This window comes from Equus caballus, chromosome 22 (genome assembly GCF_041296265.1).
Source record: "Equus caballus isolate H_3958 breed thoroughbred chromosome 22, TB-T2T, whole genome shotgun sequence".
Taxonomy (NCBI): domain Eukaryota; kingdom Metazoa; phylum Chordata; class Mammalia; order Perissodactyla; family Equidae; genus Equus; species Equus caballus.
In genome coordinates this window covers 21,871,514-21,894,031 of record NC_091705.1, presented here as the reverse complement: position 1 = coordinate 21,894,031, position 22,518 = coordinate 21,871,514, and the positions used below count along the sequence as shown (strand labels likewise).

The 22,518-nt window shown below is 44.0% G+C and overlaps 1 protein-coding gene across 4 annotated transcripts; it reads right to left on the bottom strand.

Moving 5' to 3' along the window:
• Nucleotides 1–898: 898 nt before the first annotated feature.
• Nucleotides 899–22,293, bottom strand: LOC100067519 (signal-regulatory protein beta-1). 4 transcript variants are annotated; one of them, XM_005604527.3, is made up of 6 exons: nucleotides 22,111–22,293; nucleotides 13,673–14,026; nucleotides 11,651–11,971; nucleotides 10,729–11,061; nucleotides 5,089–5,197; nucleotides 899–1,891 (listed from the first exon to the last, which is right to left on the bottom strand). In XM_005604527.3, the coding sequence occupies exons 1-5, from the start codon at nucleotides 22,280–22,282 to the stop codon at nucleotides 5,091–5,093; spliced, it is 1,287 nt and encodes a 428-aa protein (XP_005604584.2). In that variant the 5' UTR covers nucleotides 22,283–22,293; the 3' UTR covers nucleotides 899–1,891; nucleotides 5,089–5,090. The 4 variants fall into 4 exon arrangements, with proteins under 4 accessions (XP_005604584.2, XP_014590562.2, XP_023482017.2 ...); XM_014735076.3 differs by lacking the exon at nucleotides 11,651–11,971; XM_005604528.4 differs by lacking the exon at nucleotides 5,089–5,197 and having other exon boundaries at nucleotides 1,606–1,891.
• Between the last annotated feature and the right edge of the window lie 225 nt (nucleotides 22,294–22,518).

Below are 22,518 nucleotides of genomic sequence, written 5' to 3'. Positions count from 1 at the left end.
TGTGGATTCTGATTGCTCTGGGTAGAGTAAGAATATATGGTCTATGGTGTGTAGTAGTATAAACAATCCCTCCTTCCATCGCAGTCTGGCCACTAGAGACAAAGCGATAACCACAACTTCCAGAACTCAGCCTCTTTGTCCCTGGTCGGGTTCCCTGGGAAACAGACTCTGAGTTGAAGATTAACAAGCAGATCATTTTTGGGGAGTATATTTAGGATCAACATCCATGAAAGGGAGGAGAAGGAAGCGGATTGGATAGAAGGAGTTGAGCTGCAATGAAGTCCCAGTGAAGACCTCAGCTGACCCCCATGGAGCTCTGGTGCTAGGATGCTCCTTCAGAGTGTCCTGAGCTGGAGTCAGAGGGCGGGGCCTTTACATGACCATGTGGATGAGTCATTGGATGTGGCGTGTTACCAGCCATGACCTTGGGCAAGGTGGTTCTCCTCAGCTGAGGCAATTCCAAAGAGGGCTGACAGCTGAGGGCCATCTTTTCCAGCCTCCTGTGTCACAACATCCATCAGGCTTTTCAGAAAATCTTCCATCTGGGAATCATTGGCATCAGGACAGGTAGTAATTCACCCACAGTTAGGTCCTCAAAGCTACCTCACCTTACCCAGGTAACCCAAAGTTCTCTGACCCCACTTGGTCTGACCTGGGCTTTACTAATTGGAGAAATTTAGGCTGAGTATCATGGGTGACTGAGAAGCAGCTTCCTCTGGGATCTCTGAGTGCCTGGGTCTGGGTCTAGCAGAGGACAGAGGAAGCAGGAGAAGGAAGCTCAGATTTATGGAGTGAGATAAAACTTGGATATATTAACACGGAAGTCTCCCCAACACACATTCCTTGTGTTGCTCCCCTAGAGGGTGCAAGAAGCAGAGATCCAGTTGAGCAAAAGATGTTGAATTTTTAAAATAGATTTATTCTTTTTAACAATTTTAGATTTACATAAAAACTGAGATGATAATACAGAGAGTTCCATGCACTGCTGTGCACAGTTTCCCCTGTTATTAACATCTTATATTAGTGTGGTACATTTATTTCAACTAATGAACCTATATTAACACATTATTATTAACCAAAGTCCACAGTTTATTTAGATTTTGTCTTAGCTGGGGCTGCAATAACAAAATACCATAGTCTGGATGGCTATAAACAACAGAAATTTATTTCTCACAGTTCGGGGGGCTGGAAGTCTGAGAGCAGGGTGCCAGCATGGTTGGGTGGGGCCCTCTTCCGGTCACAGATTTCTCATTGTATGCTCACATGGTGGAAAGAGTTAGGAATCTCTTGGGGGCAGGGCTAGGGGGCGTCTCTTTTATAAGAGCACTAATTCCATTGATGAGGATGGAGCTCTCATGGCCTAATCCCCTTCCAAAAGCCTCATCTTCTAACATCATCACATTGGGCCTTAGGGTTCTAACACATGAATTTCAGGGGGACACAAACATTCAGACAATACAAGAATGCAATTTTATTTTCTTGCTCAAATTATTCCAGCTTTGGCCTCTGGGAGCTTTTTCAGTTGGTTCTGCACCCTTTTGACATACTCCAATCAATGAAGTTTTTTTTTTTTTTTTTTGGCACATCCTTATTTTCTAGAGGATGTTGACTTTTTGTTTTTTTTTTAAAGACTGGTCCTGGGCTAACATCTGTTGCCAATCTTCTTTTCTTCTTCATCTTCTCCCCAAAGTCCGCCAGGACATAGTCGTATATTCCAGTTGTAGGTCCTTCTAGTTCTGCTATGTGGGATGCTTCCTCAGCACGGCTTGATGAGCGGTGCTAGGTCCACATCCAGGATCTGGACAGGTGAAACCCCAGGCTGCCGAAGTGGAGTGCGCGAACTGAGCTGCTAAGCCACGGGGCCGGCCTCAATGTTGAATGTTTGATGGCACTTTAGAAACACAAAGAAGAGTAGTCTTTAACAAAAGGACTTCAGAAGACAAGAATCAGGTGGTTGAATGAAGACAAATTTTATTTTGAAACCCAACATCTAGTAGAAACTAGTGTCCTCAGTGAAGTAGTCATTAATTTATCTAAAAAAAAAATGTGAGGATCTACTGTGTGGCAGTCAACACTGAGGCTGCTGAGGACACAGGTAGCCCCTTTTCTGTTAGGACTGACATGCTGTTGGGGAAGAGACACACACCCAGGCAGATCTCACTTTGCCTGGTGCTGATAAGCATGAATTTCAGTTACCATAACCTCAGTTAAACAATGAGTCCCCAACACACGGTTCAAATTCCATTTACCACAATATATTTATGGTGAGCAATTGCATAAGTACAGACTTGCTGCCAGCTGTTCTTCAGTCCACAAATCACTGTGTAACAAACAGATGCTTATCAGGATCAGTAACCAATCACATGACTTCCTCCCATTCTAGTGATTCATTATTACGACTGTTACTCAGTTTATGTACAGGCTGCAAAGCGAGTAGTTGTGTTACCTCCTTGTCACCACGTGATGACTCCAAATGACGTTTTACAAAAACGAATTATTGTAAAAGAAAGTGGGCAAGAGAGATGAAAATGCAATGGAGACATGAAAAGTGATAATGCTGGAAGTGAAATTCAAATAGAAGGTAAGCGGAGTTATAGAAGAAACAGCTGGCCGTGGGGATGTTGACACTGATGCTGTTAGAAAGATTCTAGGTGTGCAGCCAGAGGAATTCAGTGAAGGCAAACTTACCACATAAATGAGGAAAGTGGTGGTGAGAAAAAGGGTGAAAATGTCCCAGAGGCACTGAAACCAGCAAATACTTCAAATTAAAGGAACTTTGTAAAGATTTCACAACAGTGAGGGCACAAGGGATGAAATATTGGAAGCTGATGGAAACTTAGAAAGGAGTGTGATGATGTCACCAAGGCGCAGAAAAGATGCTCGCTCTGTATCGTAAATTACACAACAAGAAGGCAAACACTGTTCAAACTGCTCTTGAAAAGTTTAAACAAATTAACAAAACCCTTTAATTCTCAATATTTCTCATGTTTCAAATGACAGTATATAAACAAATATTAGTTTTTCTATTTTTTAATTTCCCTCTATATTTAAAACTGACAGTAAGAGAGTTTCTAATATTTGGAAGAAACGTTAAAGGTCATAGCACAATCATTATTAATTCCATTGAGTATTGAGGTCACTTTCCATGGTTTCAGTTTGCAGGGTCATTTTTACGGTCCTGCACTCCCATGCAAAGTGAGCACTGCCCGTGTTTAGTATGTCAGATGGTAGCAAGTGCTAAGGAACAAAATCAATCAGGTCAAGAGGAATTGGAATGCCAGATGAGAGAGAGGAATTGATATTCTATATAGGGTGGTTTACGGAAGGTGCCTTTAATGGAGTGACATTTGAGCCGAGGCTTGAAAGAAGGGAGAGAGTGAACTCTGCAGGTATGTTGGGGGAGAAGCAGAGGAGTGACAGGATCTGACTTACGTTTCCAAAGACTCTCTGTGGTTGAAACATGAAAGCCAGTTAGAGACATAGCGATGGTGCAGGAAGAGATGATGGAGGCTGGGACCAGGGAGCAGTGGTGGGCGAGAAGTGTGCAGATTATGGATATAACTCAGTGGCGTGCAGGGGAAGGCCTGGACAGGCTCAAAAGAGCCGATAGTTATATTTTCAGGAATTTTGCAAACTGGTTGGTAAACTGTTGGCAGCTTGAAATTGGCCATCCTGGGAGGGTTTACACCACAGAAATGATCAAACGCTACAAATCAGGCTTTTCTTTCTCTTTTGGAGACTCAATGGTTAAACATTTGCCATTTCATCACTAGATATAAACATGTCGAAGGTAGAATTGAGTATGGGATATAAAAGAAAGAGAAATCAAAGATGTCTCCAAGCTGTTTGGACTGACAGCATGTGTACCATGAGCAACAGGGTTGTGAAGGATGCAAGACGATAGCATTAATGTTTTCACCACAGAGAGAAGGGGAAACTTCTTTCTGGGTTTGAGGAGTAGGATATTTGGGCAAAGAGGAAAGAGAATACATTTTCCTCTTAAAATCAGGATGGGGGTTCATTTGTACTCAGGAGGCAATAGAGAACCTCAACAAGGCTGGGGAGTCGAAGGTAGGCAGGAATGCAGAAGACAGAATAACTCTTGAGAGCATGGACATGAGTGTGTAATTCATGGCCGAGACTCAAGGCAATGGATGAGAGACATCTTGATATGTGTGGGTTTGACTTGTTTCTTATATTCTAGGGAGATAGAGTCCCCAGAGCTAGTACCCATGGCTCTGGCTCAGGACCATGGGTCTCAGGACCCAGCTCTGGAGACATGAAGGACTATAAGAAGGAGCAGGAGGAGCATGTGAGCAGGCAGGTCTCCAGGGAGGGGAGGCATTTGGAGCAGAGTCGTGGAAGGTTCTAGTCAGTCCCTTCTCATAGGCTGGGCACTTCAGGAAGGAAGGGAAGCAGCAGAGACTGAGGCCGGCAGGTAGCAGGAAAGGAAGGTTGGAGCTGTGGGAAACATGTGCTCATTGAATTATCTGCTCAGCATTCAAAAAATGTTCCCTGCGTGCCTCCTTTGTCCCTGGTGTCTCCTGGGACACCTGTTATGAGAAGACAGACAGCCCCTGAGATAGGATCCTGCCGCCTCAGCCTTCCTTCCCAAGACCTGGTCCCCTTCCCCAGCCCTGCCACTCTGTCACTCAGAGGGTCAGAGTGGGAACAGCCCTCAGAGCAGCAGATCCGAGACTTCTCAGCCTTGTTCTAAAATGTGGAGTCCTTTTGCCCCATGGAGCCACAGTGTTCTAATAATCTAGAGATGGTCTCCAAGGGAGCCACCCACGCAGGTGCCCCTCATTTGGCCCCCTTCTGCCCACTTCCTCCACAGAACCCCTAGGACTCTGGGGACACCCTTTGAAAACTCTTGATCCAGCCGACCCCCTGCAGGACCCCACATGGTTCCTGGGATTGAGAACCTCTTAGAGGGACCCATGATACTCCTGAGTGTTGAGGGAGGAGTATCACTGTCTCTTAACTCCATGTGGGCCCTGACCGTGTGTGACCTGTGGGCTGAGCCGTTTATTTACCTTGCCCTTTATGGAATAGGCCTTGTCCTGCCCTCCCTGCCCCACAACTTACAGTCAGGCCCTCCGCTTCCTGTGGACATAGATGGTAGAGACCCCGATGGCCAGCAGCACCTTTGTGCCTAGGAGGAGGACAACCAGAGGTGCAGTGGACAGCTCTTGGCCTGGAAATCAAGCAACAGGGGGAGCCATTAGAGGGGCCACACAGGAGTCATTCCCAGGTCTCCACTGACAACATCTGAGGCTAGCTGGGCCATCAGCATTCTGAAGCTTTTGAACCTGCGTCCTGCCCTGTGCTCAGGCTCGAGGCAGAAATCAGGGTTCAGAGGTTCCTCACTCTCACCAACCTCCTTCTCAGGCTGCCAGGAAGGCTTGAGGGAAGGGCAGAGAATGTGTCCTCAGTGACCTGTAAGTGTGTACTTGATCCTCGTACATCTATGGAACAGGTACTATTATCCTCATTCTGATGAGGAAACTGAGGCTCAGAGAGTTTAGGGAGGGTCACGATATTAGAGGGATTCAAACCCAGAGAAATTCATCATTGTTGTCCTGTAGAATGACCCAGAGACTTTGCCATTTGGACCAAGACAAGTTCAGTCTCTTACGGCCATAGGAATGAATGTCCACACAGCATGCAAGTGGAGTGAGGACAGGTTTCACGGTGGGTGAGAGAGCTACAAGGCTGCCCTCGTTTGTACCAGGGGTGAGGCTGGGTGGTCCCAAGTTCTCAGGAGCTGAGGGAGCCCTCAGGGTGAGCTGACCTCATGAGGCCTGGCTGGAGAACACCCAGGTGAGTCTAGAAAATGGGGTCTCACACTGGGGAGGGTCTTCCAATACCATCCAGCCCTCTTTGATCCCAGCAAAGATGGCAGGTGAAATCTTTCTGTTGGACCCAGAAAATTGTATCTGGGGAAGCACACTTTTGGGTTCTTTGTATTTACTATGAGCAGCTTTGCTTTTGAAATTAAATAAATAAATATATTAAAATAAATTTTTATAAATAAAATTCTCCTAAAGGAAGGAGAGGAGACTTCACCCTTTTTGCTCCTTTGGCTGTTGCAGGATGACAGTGCTTACTGACCGGCTCTCTGGGATTTTCTCTCAGGTGAAGAGAGCTGCATTGCCCAGGTTTGCACCTCCTTCTGGAGGGCAGCTCCCATCAAAGGACTGGCTGAACTGGAGTATAGAGGCTCAGCCCTCTCCCCTCTTTTGAGAACAGCGCTGAAAGGCCACCTGACTCTACAGCTCTGTGATAGCAGCCCAGCCTTTGTTGTGCCTGCTTTGAAGGTGAACAGCTCCCTTTCCCAGTCCCGCTCCTTCACTCCCACAGGCATGTTGATCCTGGCAGCACTCCACAATAAGCTTCTACATTCTTATATCTATTTCAGAGTCTGCTTCCCAGAGTACTGACCTAAGGGAGTTCCTCTGGGAGTGCTCTGGAAAGCAAACTCTAAATGCAAATATGGAACTGGATAACTCATCATCTGGCTGGCCAAGAGGACCCCAGCACTGGTGGGAAGTGGAGACAGGTTAGGCCCTGGCCTCCCCTCGTGGTGCAAATGTTCATACTTCACCAGTGTTGAACTGGGAAGGTGTAACCAGAGGAAGGGAATACCTTGGCATCAGGCATTTGAAATTGAGCTGAAAAATTGTAATTATAAGCACTGTGGAGTTGGATGGCTGTTGCTGGGGCATCAATCCTTCGGAGAAAGATAATGAAAAGTAAGAGCAATTAATCACAAGTTGAAGGTCAAGTCTGAGGGCCAGAGGACTACCTGGCAGCCTTATCTCCTAGAGTCTTATCTCCTAGAGCCAGAGGGCAGAAGAAGTGAGGATGGGCCTAGGACATCATTACATTAGCAGAGCTGCAGAGGAGGTTGAATTCTCAGCTTCAGTGGCCTGCTCTGCCAGAATTGGGCCCTAATGGGGAAGCATGGACCCTGAGATGTGGGACAGGGTCATATGGGACAAAGCACTCAGGAATCTTCAGTTGAGCTCCGGGCACTGAGGACAAAGAGCAGCACAGCTCCTTGTTTCCAAAAACGGCGTCTCCAAACCAGAAGAAAGAACAAAAAGGGGAAGTTAAATTCTACACAAAACTGGCTCTCAGTATTAGTTGAAGAGAAAATGCTAAAACTTCAAAATAACTGTGAGTCAAAAGAGAAGAATCACCAAACCCCCGTGCACAATTGGTCACTAGGCTGTCATCTCAGCCTCACCCAGCCACCAGGAAAAACGACAGGGCTGCTAGCAAAGGAGCCTGAGAGTTATTTGGAAATCCCACCACCAAGAGTAAATCCACCCTAAATTTGAAAAGTTGGAAAAGTGTCCTGCAGAGCAGAGCACAGATCACAGGAAGGAGTTTCAAGTCCACCCGATTGAAAAAAGTTGGCACAGACTCCTCAGAATCTGTGAATCTGTTACTTACATGGTAAAAGGCATAGTCTTGGTGATTAAGGATCTCGAGATGGGGACACCATCTTGGGTTATCTGAGTGGAGCAAGTGTGATCGCAAAGATCGTCATAAGAGAAAGAGGGAGGCAGGAGAGTCGGAGAAGGAGATGTGAAGACAGAGTCAGAGGTCAGAGTGAGGGGGGCCCTTACCGAGGAAGGTGGGCAGCCTCTAGGAGCTGGAAAAGGCAAGGACACGGATTTTCCCCTGGAGCCTCCAGAAGGAGCACAGCCCTGAGCCCATTGTAGACCCCTGACCTCTAGAACCGTAAGGTCATAAATTTGTGTTGTTTTAAATAACTAAAAGAGTGGCAATTCTTTATGGTGGCAATAAGAACCTAACCAAGGAGGCTGTGGTATTTTAAAAGAACAAATAGATGTTGCTGAAAGAATAGGCTCAATTGTTTTCCCTGCTTTTTTCTCCCCAAGTCCCCCCAGTACATAGTTGTATATTTTTAGTTGTGGGTCCTTCTAGTTGTGGCATGTGGGACACTGCCTCAACAAGGCCTAATGAGAGGTGCTATGTCCGCACCCGGGATCCCAACCCTGGGCTGTCAAAGTGGAGTGCACAAACTTAACCACTCAGTACGGGGCGGCCCTGAATAGGCTCAATTTAAAGTGCATAACTTCTTGGTTGAAAAGCCATAAGAGAAGGAAGAAGTGTTGTTTGGCAATTGAGTAGTGATGGGAAAAAGGAAAAAGAGAAGAGGGAAATTTAAGGTTCTGAAAGAAAAAGAGAACTGAAGAGCTTAGAGTTCTCAGAACCCTTCTCCCATTGTCAAAACCGACTCACCCAAACTCCATGAACATATCTGGGTTATGCTATACCTAGAGAAGAGAGGTCTATTAAGCTAGAAATATTGTAAAACACCCCAACACCATGGAAATGAACACAAAAATATGCATCCTAACACCAGACCCATTGGACCCAGGACTGCAGTGGCTGAAGCCCTCAGACGCCAGGGCAGGCTGGGCATCCCGCTGCAGCAGGGTCACATATGCATCTGGCACTTTGCTCCAGCCTGACAATCATGACAACCCAAAACCATTTCCGGCCTTGGTAAACTAGTGTACATGCTTAGTCACGCACACTGAGAGCACCCAGAACTAACAACCCTGGTCAGAGCCTCAGTGGGAGATGGAGACAAAGGAGCAAACCCAGGCTGGTCCAGACAGGATGGCATAGACCTGTCTCTCCCTGCTCTCCTCATTTAGTACAACTCCGACCCCTAGAAACATGAGGTACAAGCACAGAGGGCCTCTGAAAGAGCACGAGGAAGCAGATTGGCTGGCACTTGAGGACTGGAGGGGAAACACAGTGGCTGGGGGTCTAGATTCCACACTCCGGACTGCCCGCCAGAGGAGGAGACCAGGATGGCACTAGACAAAGGAGAAGTGTAAAATCAGTCATCACATTCCTGCCTCAAGAAATGAGAAAAGGAGGAGTAAAATATACACACAGCAGAAGGAAGGAAATAGTAAAGAAAAAAGGAGAAAAATCAATGAAACTGAAAACAGAGAAGTAATAGAGAAAATCCCATTTGTTTGAAAAGGTCAATAAAAAAGCAGATTCCTTGAATAGAGCAATAAAATTGAAGAAACTTCTAGCAAGACTAACGATGAAAAAAGGAGAAATGACACATTTCAGATATCCAGAATGGATAAGGGGACATCACTACGGACCCTGCAGACATCAGAAGGATAATACAGGGAGATTGTGAACAACCCTACAGGCATCCTTGACAACCTAGAGAAAATGGACCAAATTCCTCAAAAAACACAACCAACCACAATTCACCCAATATGACATGAATAATTTGAATAGCCCTAATCTATTAAGGAAACTGAGTTCATAATTTAAAACAAATGAAAAAGAATTCTTGAGACCCTGATGGTTTCACAGGAATATTGTACCAAACATTTACAGATGAGTTAAAAGCAATTTTGGTGCAAAAAAACACCTATAAAAGAAATTTGGGAAAATGTGAACATATACTCCATTTTAGGCCATATGAAGGAATTATCGTTATTTTTATTATGTGTGTAATAGCATTGGCTTTGTAGAAAAACCAATGTGTGGTCAAATGACCACAAAATAGTGGACTCCAGTTGCATTTGGATGCACATACATGACTAGGATATTAGTGGACACAATTATGCAACTTCGGTAGTCTTTTGTTTTGAGGAAGATTGTCTTCATTTTCCTATATTTCCTCTTCCAGCAGGCAGGGACATGGACAGTTGGTGTCCCAGGGTTGTCCCATCAGATGAGGCAACACAATTGGCAGATGGAAGGAACGTTGGCCTTTGAAAGGACTTCTGGAGTAAAGATTCTTAGAAACCTGACTCAACTCCCTCTGATGTTACATGAGAGAGAAACAACACATATTTTGTTCATAGAAAAGGGGACTCTGTAGGTCCTTGAGACAATGTCCAGCTGAGGGGGAAGGTATCTTTAATTAGCACATATTCCTTGTACATGCTTGTGGTCCCTGTCCTTGGGGACTCAGATTTGCCCGACTAGTTTAGCCCAATCACCTGGTCTAATGGCAAGATGTCTTCAACAACATCCCGCCATTGCTCCCCGAGTCTCATCTGTAAAACTCCAGACTCACAGGGTGGTTGAAGCAGGAAAGGAGATCACAGGTGAACTGGAATTGCATATAGTAAATGTGCTGTGAACGGTTGTGATTATTTTTGGTCCATTGTCAGAAGTCAGGGGACAAAGGAGGCCTGTGTGTGATCCTTCAGGATCACCTGCATGTCTGGTCCAGACTCAAACCCCTTGTACTCAGGGCTCCGTTTCCAGAATTTCACAGAGTAGTAGGTGTAGGCATCTGCTGGGGTGACATTACTGATGTGGATGGAAAAGTCTAGTATGGAATAGAGACTGGCGGAGGTTAGAAAGAGCAAGGAGGTGGGAGGTGGGCTGACATGGATGGTGACGTAATCATAGTCAGGTGAAGAAAGTAAGAGGCAGGATGCTGTGAACAAGTGAGCTCCCTCCCTCCCTTCTTCTTCCTTTAATGTGCATTTATGTCCAAACATCTGTAAAGATATGCACCACTCTTACTAGTGCTGACTCTTGGAGGGTGGGATTTGGTGGAGGAGAGCTCACTTCTAAATTCTACTTTATATTTATAGACTTCTACATTATCCTATAATAAGCATTAATTGCTACTTTTAACATTTAAAAAAAGGTAAAATTTAGAAAGCACCAGGTCAGTTGGAGTGGAGGCCTTACCAGTGGTTCCACCTGTGTCCTGCACCTTCTGGTGGGCAGAGGCCTCCAGAGTAAGGTGTTTGGTGACCGCCGGCTGCCCATCATGCTCCACCTGGCAGGTGAGCACCACATCGTCCTTGTGGTCAGATGAGTTCATCAGGAGCCAGCTCATCTGAATAAAGGTCCCATCCTTGTTCTCTATGAGGGTTGAGGCTGTTTCTTGTCGGGACATGTTTCTGTTCTCCAACCAGGTCAGCTTTAGGTGCCGGGGGTAGAACTTGTTCGCCTGGCAGGTGACCATGTTCACCAGGTTCCCTGCCATGGGGTGCTGGGAAACCTCCAAGGTGGGCGGAACTGAAACAGCACAGGGCAGAAGCTCTGACCTTATGGAACAGACAGATCACAGAGGAGGGCTCCATAGCTTAGCTCCCACCACCACAGATGGGACTCACCCAGGACAGTGCCAGGCATGCAGCAGGTGCTCAAACACTGAGGCTATCTTTGCATATGAATGAAATCATGAGCACAGGGCCAGGCACACAGTAGGTGCTCAGGGACTGGTAGCTCCTATTAGGGTCATAATAAGTGAAATCAACAAGCACAGCCCTTGGCATACACTGGGAGCATAATAATTGTAGCAAAGTAAATGAAATCACCAAGCAGACAGGGACTAGGCTTAGAGTAGGTGCTCAGTGACTGGAGCTGCTATTGCTAAGTAGATGACACTACCTAGCACAGAGCTTGGCACATAGTAGGTGTTCACTTGGCAGCCACCACTAAAACAGGAGTGAATGACCAGCACATCCAGGAGCCTGGTGATTGGGAAGGACTGTCAGGAATTGGGTTCCAGGCAATTCAGGCCTGGAGGAAACAGCAGGGGGAGGAGCTGGCTTGGGGGCTTGGGGGCAGGTGCGGGCTTGGGCTGGGGGTGAGAGGCGTCTACCTCGGATGGTCTCAGACAAGTTGGCCGTCCCACGAAGAGGAGGGACCCCCTTCAGGGTGACGTGGGCCACCTCGCAGATGACCTGGGAGCGAACATCCCCCGGGGCCAGCAGCACCTGGGCTGTGCTGGAGACGCTGTAGGACACGCTGTCTCCCTCTGGGTCCACGTTGGTCTGGGAGGCTGGGAGCTCATTGCCATTTTTGAACCATTTCAGGGTGATGTTTCTGGGGGAGAAGCCATGGGACTCGCAGGTGAAGCTCACTGTCTGCTCGGGCAGGGCCCTCGCCGTGAGGCCTGATACCACGGGGGGAGAGGGTTTGGCTACAAAAGGAGCATTTATAAACAATAAACATGATGTGATTACATCACTGATCATAAGTGGGTAACACTGTTAAGAAATTTCACATATATTAGTTTTACTCCTTCTAATGGTGCTGGGAGGGTGGGTCATTATCCTCGTCTTATGGAAGAGGATGCACAGGTTCCAGAGGTGAACTCTGAGTAAGGGGCAGTGCTGTGGGGAGACTCAGTTGCTACCGCGTCTAGGTGAGAAATTTGGCAACATCCACACAAATTGAAATACACACACCCAGTGACCTAGCAGTGCCACTTCCAGTGGGCATCTCCTTCTTCAGTAGAGTGGTGCAGCACTGGTTTAATATCCCAAAGTTGGGAACAGCTTATATCCATGGACAGAAGATTGTAAAATGAAGGATGCTGTCTCCATACGATGGATTTTATGCAGCTGTGGAAACAATGCCAGCTCTAGGTGCTGATATGGAATGCCTGCTTGGGGATGATGTGCCTGACGATGAGGCAAGGTTTCTCAATCACCTGGGGCCTCAGGGTCTGAATGAGGGGCATTCTGAACCTTTAGGAAACCGCCAAAAAGGAGAAATGCTGGCTCCCTGTTCAGTGGTTTGCTGTAACAAGTTTTTGTTCAGCAATTGCTGTGGGCCAAGTTCTTCTAGGAAAGAATGTCCAATGCCAGGGTAGGAAGGAGCCTGCCTGGAATCAGATCTGGGTTCTGGAAAGATCCCCTCACTGCCTGGCCATGTGACTGTGGGCAAGGCACCTGTCATCTCCTGGCCTCAGGTTCCACGTGTATACATGGAAGTTTGGCATGGATGGGTCTAAATGTCCATTGTGCACTGACATTTCAGGATTCAGAATCCTGGGCCTCTGGCAGAAAACCCTAAATGAGCATCTTTGCTGCCTCAACGGGGAAACCCTAAGTCATTCACGTGAGGAACCTCTTCGCTGGGTGAGGGACATTCTGAGATGACCCGGCTCAGCCCTGAGCCTTCGGTGGCTGTGTGATTCCATCCCTGAATCACCTAAGGGTTTTCTGGACAGACACAAAGCAAACACCCAACCTGTGCATCTCCTCCAGCCGGGCTGTCAGAGTAAACAGAGAGTCTGTGGCTCTCATGGATTCTTCTCAGTTTGATGTTTTGAAGATGAAATGAAGAAACACACGTTCTCCCCTCCCCTTCCTGCCCTGCATGGATTTCCCTCACAGGGAGGGAAGAGAATGTGAGCTTCCAGGGAGAAGATCCTTTGCCTGTTGTGTCCACTGTGGCTTCCACAGCACCCAGAGCAGAGCCTGACACACAGTAGGTGCTCAGTAAATGCTGAGTAAAGGGAGACTCAGCCAAATTGAGGGGCACTCTCTGCAGGCAGAGTGAAGTCTGGCCTTGTGACCAGGCAAGTTACTCAGACTTTCAGTTCCCTCGTCCCTGACTCCAAAGGGCTGGATGGGATTGGAAGAGGCAGGGGCTGTGGAGCCAGGCAGATGGTGGTTCCAGACTTCCCCTCATTTAACAGCCGTGGGGCCTTGAGAAACAAGCATGACCTCTGTAGGCCTCAACTTCCCTGATCTATAGAAGGGGGTGAAATCAGATCATGAGTATAAGCACTCACTGCCACATGTGATTCTTGTTGTTGCTCAAAGAATGGAGGGTATTATCATTGACTTGCTGTCACACACCAGGGGACAAAGGAGGCCCACGCTGTACTCACCACTCACGCTGAGCTGGGTGCCTGGTCCGGACTTAACTTCCACATCATCAGGGCTCCCTTTCCGGAACTTCACGCAGTAGTAGGTACCAGTGTCTGCTGGGGTCATGCTACTGATATGGATGGAAAAGTCCATGTTGTTTCTCTCTGTGTTGTCTGAAACATTTGTTACTTGGGGGAAGTGGCCTCCTTTGAAATTGTAGATTAATTCCCAGTCTAGCCCTGTCCCCCTGAACCACAGGACAGGCCCCACGGGGTACAGGGAGGTCATGGTGCAGCGCAGAGTGGCCGTCTCTCCAGCTGTGAAGGACACTGACTTCTCAGGCTGAATCACCTGAAGCTCCTCACCTGCCGCTCCTGGAGGGAAACAAATCCATTATTTATCCATCCTTATGTGATCCTGTAGGTTTTCTCAATTATTTGTCAATAACAGCTTTCACTGACTGAGTGCACGTCATGAGCTGGCCTAGAGCTCTGCACACTGCATGCATCATTTCATGCAACCCTCACAACAAGCCTGTAATGTGAGATCCTAGTACAGGTGAGGAAACTGAGGCACAGTGAGGATAAATGATGTGGCAGAGAGCTGCTTTGCGTGCCTGAGCCCTCTCTGGGGGTTTCATGCTTCACCAGATATTTCTGGCTGTCCACATTCTGGCCAGACGATGTGTTGCATTTCCTGACCTTTGCATTGAGTGGGACCATGAGACTTTTTTAGACCAGTGAGTTGCATGTAGAAGTGAAGAAGGAATTTTGTGGGATATGCATTTATCTGCAAGATCCTCTGTGCATCAATTCCCTCATATGCAGAGATCCACATGTTCATGATGGGCTCTTCTCCATCAGCCTGGATACTTGAGAGACAGTGATGAGCAGAGCTCACAAAACATAATAAACTTGTAGTTTAAATAAGATTTAAAACATTGTTTCAAGTTCCTGGGATTTTTTTATCCATAGCATAATTTTGTTATATTATTTTCCTAATCTTGCTGTAACAAATTACCAAAAACTTAGTGGTTTAAAACAACAGAAATTTATTATATAATTCTGGAGGTCAGAAGTCCACAACTGGTGTTTCTGGGCTAACATCAAGGCGTCAGCCGAGCTGCATTTCTTCTGGAAGCTCTCTTCCTGGCCTTCCCAAATTCTAGAGGCTGCCCACACTCCTTTCCTCATGGTTCCCATCTTCTTATCATTCCAAGCTCTTCCTTCTGTTGTCACTTGTTTTCCTCTACCTTTAACTTTCCTGCCTCCTTCTTATAAGGACCCTTGTGATCAAATTGGGCCCACATTGACAATCTAGGAATAATCTCACCATATCAAGAGTCTTAATCACTCGTGCAAAATCTCCTTTGTGATATAAAGCAAAATATTCACATTTTCTAGGTATTAGGAAATTGACCATTTTGAGGGGCCATTATTGTGTCTACCACATAGATCTCTTCTGACCGTTTCAGAAACCAGTTTCCACAACAAAAACCTATGTATATGGCCTTGACACAGATTGAACGACAAGGCAACGTATTGGAATCTAAAAAAAGGGCTATTCAAGCAGTTCCCTGGTGAAACAGTAAAATAAAACTAGAAATCACTAAGAGAAGGAGGGACGGAATACTCACAAACACAAGGTAATCAAACAACACACTCTTAAAAAATCCATAGCCAAAGAAGAAATCACAAGGGACATTAGAGAATACCCCAGGAAATATGAAAACAAAAACACGACATGCCCAAACTTATGAGATGCATTGAAAGCAGTGCTAGAGGGAAATTGATAGCTGTAAATGCATACGTTTAAAGAGAGAAAGATCGTAAATCAATAACTTAACTATATAACTTAAGAAATTAGAAAAAGGAGAGCAAAATAAACTCAGAGCTAGTAAAAGGAAGGAAATAATAATGATTAGTGCAGAGATGAATAAAATATGAATAAAAACAAGAGAAAATTAATAAAACCAAGAGTGGTTCCTCCAAAAGATCACGACAGCTGAAAAAACTTTATCTAGACTGATTAAGAAAAAAAGAGAGAAGATCCAAATAACTAAAATGAGAAACAAAAGAAGGATATTACTAATGATCTTACAGAAATGAAAGCGATCATAAAAGAATACTGTGAACAATGGTACACCAATAAATTAGATAATCTAGATAAAATGAACAAATTCCTAGAAAAACACAACTTACCAAGACCAAATCATGAAGAAATAGGAAATCTGAATAGATCCACAACTAGGAAGGAGATTGATTCAATCATCAAACCTCCCAACAAAGAAAGGCCCAGGACCACGTGGCTTCTACCAACATTTAGAGAAGAACTAACACTAATCTTCCTCAGACTCTTTCAAAAAAAATTTAAAGAGGAAGGAAGAATTCCTAACTTATTTAGAGTTATTCTGAGACTCATTCTCAGGCGAGCATTATCCTGAGACCAAAGCCAGACAAAGGTACTACGATAAAACTACATACACATATCTCTTACAAATACTGATGCAACAAATCCAAAACAAAATATTTGCAAAAAAAATTCAACAACATGTGAAAATAATTATGTACCATGACCAAGTGGGATTTATTCCTGGAATGTAAGAATGGTTCAATATATGAAAATCAAAGAATGTAATGTACTACATTATTAGAAAGATGAGAAAAACAGACACATGATCATCTAATTTGATAAAATAAAAGCATTTGACAAAAGTCAGCATTTTTCATGATAAAAACAATCAGTAAATTAGGGATAGATGGAAATTTCCTCACAATGATAAAATCATATCTAAGAAACACACAGCTAATATCATATTCAGTGGAGAAAGTCTGAAAGTTTTCCCCCCAAGATCAAGAATAAGACATGGATTCCCACTTTCACCACTTCTATTCAACACAATACTGGACGTTACAGCAAAAGCAATTAGACTTTTGTTCATATTATTTATGTTCAATTGTTAGAGTTCTTTTTTTAATATATTCTAGATATTAATCCCTTATGAGATGTATGCTTTCCAAAAATCTTCTCCACTCTGTGAGTTGTCTTTTCACTCTCTTGATAGTATCCTCTGATGCAGAAAAGTTTTTAATTTTGAGGAAGTCCAATTTACATATGTTTTCCGTTGTTGCCTATACTTTTGGTGTCATATCCAAAAAATCATTGCTAATTCCAAAGTCATGAAGAGTTTCACCTATGGTTTTTTCTCAGAATTTTATTGTTTTAGCTCTTACATGTAGGCCTCTAGCCATTTTGAGTTCATTTGTCTATACGGTGTAAAGGTCCAACTTCATTCTTTTGAATATGGATATCCAGGTTTCCCAGTGTCCTTTGTTGAAAAGATTATCCTTTCCCCATGGAATGATCTTGGCATCCTTGTTGAGAATCACTTGACCATATATATGAGGATATATTTCAAATCTCTCTTATTCTAGTCCATTGGTGTCTATAAATATATCTGTTCTAATGTCATACCAAACTATTTTGATTATTGTAGCCTTGTAGGAAGTTTTCAAATCAGGAAGTGTGAGTCCCTTAACTGTGTTCTTCTTTTTCAAGATTGATTATTTGGGGTCTCTTGAAATTTCATATGAATTTTAGAAAGTGTCTTTCCATTTCCTCAAAAAATATTTCTGCCATTGGAATTTTGACAGGGATTGTATTGAATCTGTAGATTGCTTTAAGTAGTATTCAACACTCATCTTAACAATATGAAGGCTTCCAACCCATGAACATGAGAAGTTTTTCCGTTTATTTATGACTTCTTCAATTTCTTTCAATGTCTTATACTTTTCAATGTCCAAGTCTTTCATTTCCATGGTTAAATTTACTCTTAAGTATTTTATACTTTTTGATGCTATTGTAAATGGAATTGTTTGCCTGATTTCTATATTAGGCTGTTTATCACTAGTATATAGAAATGCCACTGAGTTTTGTGTGTTGATTTTGTATCCTGCAAATTTGCTGAATTCATTTATTAGCTTTAATAATGTGTGTGTTTCTGTGTCTAATCTTTAGAGCTGCTACGTATAAAATCATGTCATGTGCAAACAGAGATAGTTTTACTTCTTCCTTTCCATTTTGAATGCCTTTTATTTATTTATGCTATTAGAATATAGAATATAGAACTCTATATTAAATCTAAATATCTAGAATATATTAAAAAAAGATATATATATCTCAGAGGATACTATCAAGAGAGTGAAAAGACAAACTCACAGAGTGGAGAAGATATTTGGAAAGCATATATCTCATAAGGGATTAATATCTAGAATATATTGAAAAAAAGAACTCTAACAATTGCACAGCAAAATAACCAACCAATAACAGCCCAATTAAAAAATGGACAAAGGACTTGAAAAGACATTTCTCCAGGAAAGATATCCAAATGGTCAGTAAGCACCAGAAAAGATGCTCAACATCACTAGTCATTAGAAAGATGCAAACCAAAACCATTATAAGATACTCCCTCACGTCTCTTAGGATGGCTATTATCAAAAACAAAATAAAAAACAGAAAATAAATGTTGGCAAAAATATGGAGAAATTGCAACTCTTGTGCATTGTTGGTAGGAGTATAAAATGGTGTGATCGCTGAGGAAAACAGCAGCAGTTTCTTAAAAAGTTAAACATAGAATTTACCATAGGATCACAACAATTCCACTCTTAGTATATACCCCCAAAATATTAAAAGCTGGGACTCAGACACATGTTCAAGCAGCATTATTCACAATAGCCAAAACGTAGTAGAAACAACCAAAATTTCCATCAAGAGATGAAGATAACCAAAATGCAGTATACACACACACACACACACACACACACACACACACATGCAATAGAATGCTATTCAGCCCTAAAAAGCAATGATATTTTGATACATCCTATAACATGGATGGACCTTGAAAATATTATGCTAAGTGAAATAAACCACATACAAAAGAACAAATACATGATTCCATTCATGTGAAGTACCTGGCATAGGCATATGCATAGATACAAAAAGTAGAACAGAAGTTACCAGGGGCTGGAGGGAAGGAGGAAAAGGGACTTACTGTTTAATGGAAATAGTTTCTGCTCAAGATGCTGACAGAGCTCTGGAAATGTCTGGTGGTGATTGTTTCACAACATCGTGAATGTACTTGATATGGAATTGTATCCTTAAAAATGGTAAATTTTATGTTATGTGTATTTTATCACAATCAAAAATATGTACTAACACAAATTGGTGATTCATGTAGAGCCTCTGAATTGAACTAAATGGCTCGAGGAAAAAGAGAAAATGTTGATTCCAAAGACTGATGGATTTGAGAAACTGGCGCTTGAATGGGAAGATAGAACCATGGGAGCAAGCAAGGAAACAGCAGACTTCAAACTTGTGCTTTGAAAAGAATTGTGGGTGGTTGACTGTGTTTGGACAATGAGTTGTGAGTTGAAGAGACACAAGTCACCTTTGGGCCAATCACTGAACTGCAGGTGCAAGAATTCCCACCTCGATTTCACTGCCTCGGTGACTAATCAGTTCATGGACACATAGAGAAATACAAAAACATTCCTTCTTATTTGAAGTGTCTTAAAAATCAGGAAGGGGTTCTCATGGCAGGGACATAAATCAGAGGTGCAGGCTTTTGTGGCACCACAAATGAATCCTTTGTTCTTTTCTACTTCTTAGCTTCTCCTCAGAAGAAATTTATGGTTCACCTTTGCAGAGTGTGAGCTGGTGAAACCCACCCACTTAGCACTGTTTGTACCCAAACCTGCCTCCTCAGGAGGGCACGCGCTACTAGAGACAGGTCCTTTGGTGTGCCCAGAACATCAGGTGGTTTGGGTTTTTAAGTTTAGAGAAGAAGATTGGAAGCTAAGGCAAAAATGGGAAGAAATACGGATGAATCCTGGAGGGAGAAATGGAGGGAATGGAGGAGATGAGACAGAATACGGATGAGGTCAAGATCCATCTGTCATCTGTGTATCTATAATTCTCATATTTACATCTTTGGCCCAGGCTTTTCTCTGAACTCTGGACTTGTATGTCAACCGCCTACTGGATATATTCCTTGGATAGAAGTAAACATCTACAGTTAACATGTCCCAAACTGAGCTCCTGAATTTCCCCACAGCCCTGTGTGTCCCAGCTGAGGCACCTTTATTCTTCCAGATGCTCAGGGCCCAAACCCTTGGAGTCTTTCTCTTCCACCCCCAATTCTGCACATCAGGAAATTGTATTGCCTCGACTCCAGCATACATCCAAAATCTGGCCTCTTTCCCCTATCCCTACTAGCTACTGTCCTATTGAAAGCCACTTTTTCTTGTTTGCATGAAGGCAATGACCTCTTAAATGTTCTAGTTGCTTTATGTCCTGTTTAGTCTATTTTCAAACAAATGCTAGAATAATTTAAAACTCATGTCAGATCACGTCACTTCTCTCTTCAAAACTTTGCAATTACAGCCATGTCACTCAGAGCAAAAGCCCAAATCCTTGAACACAACAGGAAGATCTTACTCTCAGAGCCTTTGCACATGCTGTTCCCTGTCAGGAAGGCTCGTCCCCCAGATCACCACATGGCTCACGTCTGTCCCTTACTTTTTTCTTTGCTTAAATTCCTCTTCTTGGTGATGCCCACCAAGACTACTCCATTTAAAATACACCCCAACCTACAGATTCTCCCAATTCTTTATCTAGTAATAATTTAATTCTTTCCTTAACACATCACTTTCTAATACACTATATTCTTTACTTATTTATTATGTCTATTCTTTGTTAGCATTTCCCCACTAGGATATAAGCTCCATGAGGGCAATTACTTTGTTTCTTTCTTTCTCCACTACACCCCAAGTTCCTATAGCAGCTCCTGGCACATAGTAGGTATACAATAAATGTTTGTATGATGTGTGAATTACCCAGTATGACACCTCCCTGAGACCCTGAAGGTGATTTTAAATGGGTGACCTTTATGGAAATTCTGTCAGAAATTGAGTTTCCCGTGTAGATGACTTTATGAGAAACAAGAGCAAATTGTGCATATGCAGGAAGCAGTGGAGCCAGGAGAAGAAAACCCCAAACCTGCTTCCCCACACCCTCCTTCCCCACAGCCAGTGGCAGCAGCTGCAGAAATCTCACGGGATGGAGGTGGGGTAATGGTTAAACCCATGAGCTCTAGACTCAACTGCCTGAGTTCAAATCATGGCTCCTCCATTGGCCATTGAGTGAAACTCTCTGTGCTCCCGTTTTCTCACCTGTAAGGTAGAGGGGACAAGAGAATCTACCTTGGATATGATGATCATGTGAGATAACAGCTGGTGGTATTTCCAACAGTGTATGGACACGGGGAATGTTCAAGAAATTAAAGTTATTACTCATTAGATCCTGAGGTATGGGGGCTTCAGCTGACATTAGATGATATAGATATGGACACAGATATGGATATAATTATAGATACAGATCATATAGGCAGGAGTCTCTGTATGTTTTATCCCCTTCTCTTCACTTCACCTTTGTCCAACATGGAAGAAGGACTCCAAGATAGTAATGCATGAAAGAGAGAAGTTTGCTTCTCTTAAGAGTTTGAGGAGGGTAGGGTGTAAATTTAGAGAAGAAGGAGGGATGTCAGCTGAGAGACAAAAACATTTAAACATCTGTTCAGTGTGCATTTCAGGTAGATTGAAAATGATTTGAAGAAAATCATTTCAAAAATGATTTCAAAAATCTCATGTGAGTCTGTGTGTGTACACTTCCTCACACACACCTGTACACACACACACACAATACATGCATTCACAAATAGATATGAAAGCATGGCCTAGTGCTAGTATACAAGGTTGTTTTCAGAATTAAATTAAATTATAATACATATTAAGAAATCAGTAATAAATTTGGCACACTGGAACCACCCCAGGCATCACTAACACAGGTCTGTGAGCGCACACAGCAGAACTGGACTCTGCTGACCGCTCAGTGCCAGGATGCTGATGGCTATTCTTCTGTTTGCTTCTCTGTGCTTTCTGGTTTTTCTACAATTATGCTCCTCTGAGAAGCTGAGCAGTATAACGTGGTTAAAGGAATGAAGTCTGGAGCTGGTCGGCCTGGAATCAAATCCCAGCTGCTTCACGGCCTCATGCAAGTGATATTGGGCAAGTTACTCTCTCTGCCTCAGTTTCCCCACCTACAAATCAGTGATAAAGTCTCAGCTATCGCACAGCGTTTTTGTGAGGATTAGGCAAGTTAATATGCACAAAGTTCTCCTTGCTGCTGTTTGAAGCATCATCTATTTTGACGCCTCTGGTAACCAGCTGCAGGTGATGGATCCACAGAGAAAACACACTCAGATCCCTGATTTCCTGCTCTCAGACTATGCCCAGTCCTGGGCCTTCCGTGGTAGCTCTGGGTGGTGTACCCGTGTTTACCTGGAGGCCCTAAAAGTCCAGGGGCAGAGGGAGGGGATTCTACCCCAAGGAGTGCTCACCTGTGAGTCCCAGCAGCAGAGTCAGCAGCAGGCAAGGAGGAGGTGGATGGGGCAAGGAGGCAGGGACGGGCATCCTGGAGGCCTGAGGAGCTGCTCTGTCCAAGTGTGTGCTGGGGAGAACACTGACCTCTGTGCTCTGTGGAGGGGAAGGAAGCCCCACATCCCATGACATAAGATGAAGTGCCTATGGTGGGGTGACATGGCTGTGATAGCAGTCTGCTTCTAGATTCCAGACAGTTCCTGCTTCTAGGTTGTAAAATAGGAGTCAGGCAGAGAAGGTGGTTACAACTGAGGAGTTACTCATCTTAAGTTTACTGAGAGATGTGGACAGGCCTAGCAGAAATAATGCTTCCTCCCCGTCAACAAAAGGAATCATTTCCTGACTTCTTTCAGGAGAGGAAGTGGGTT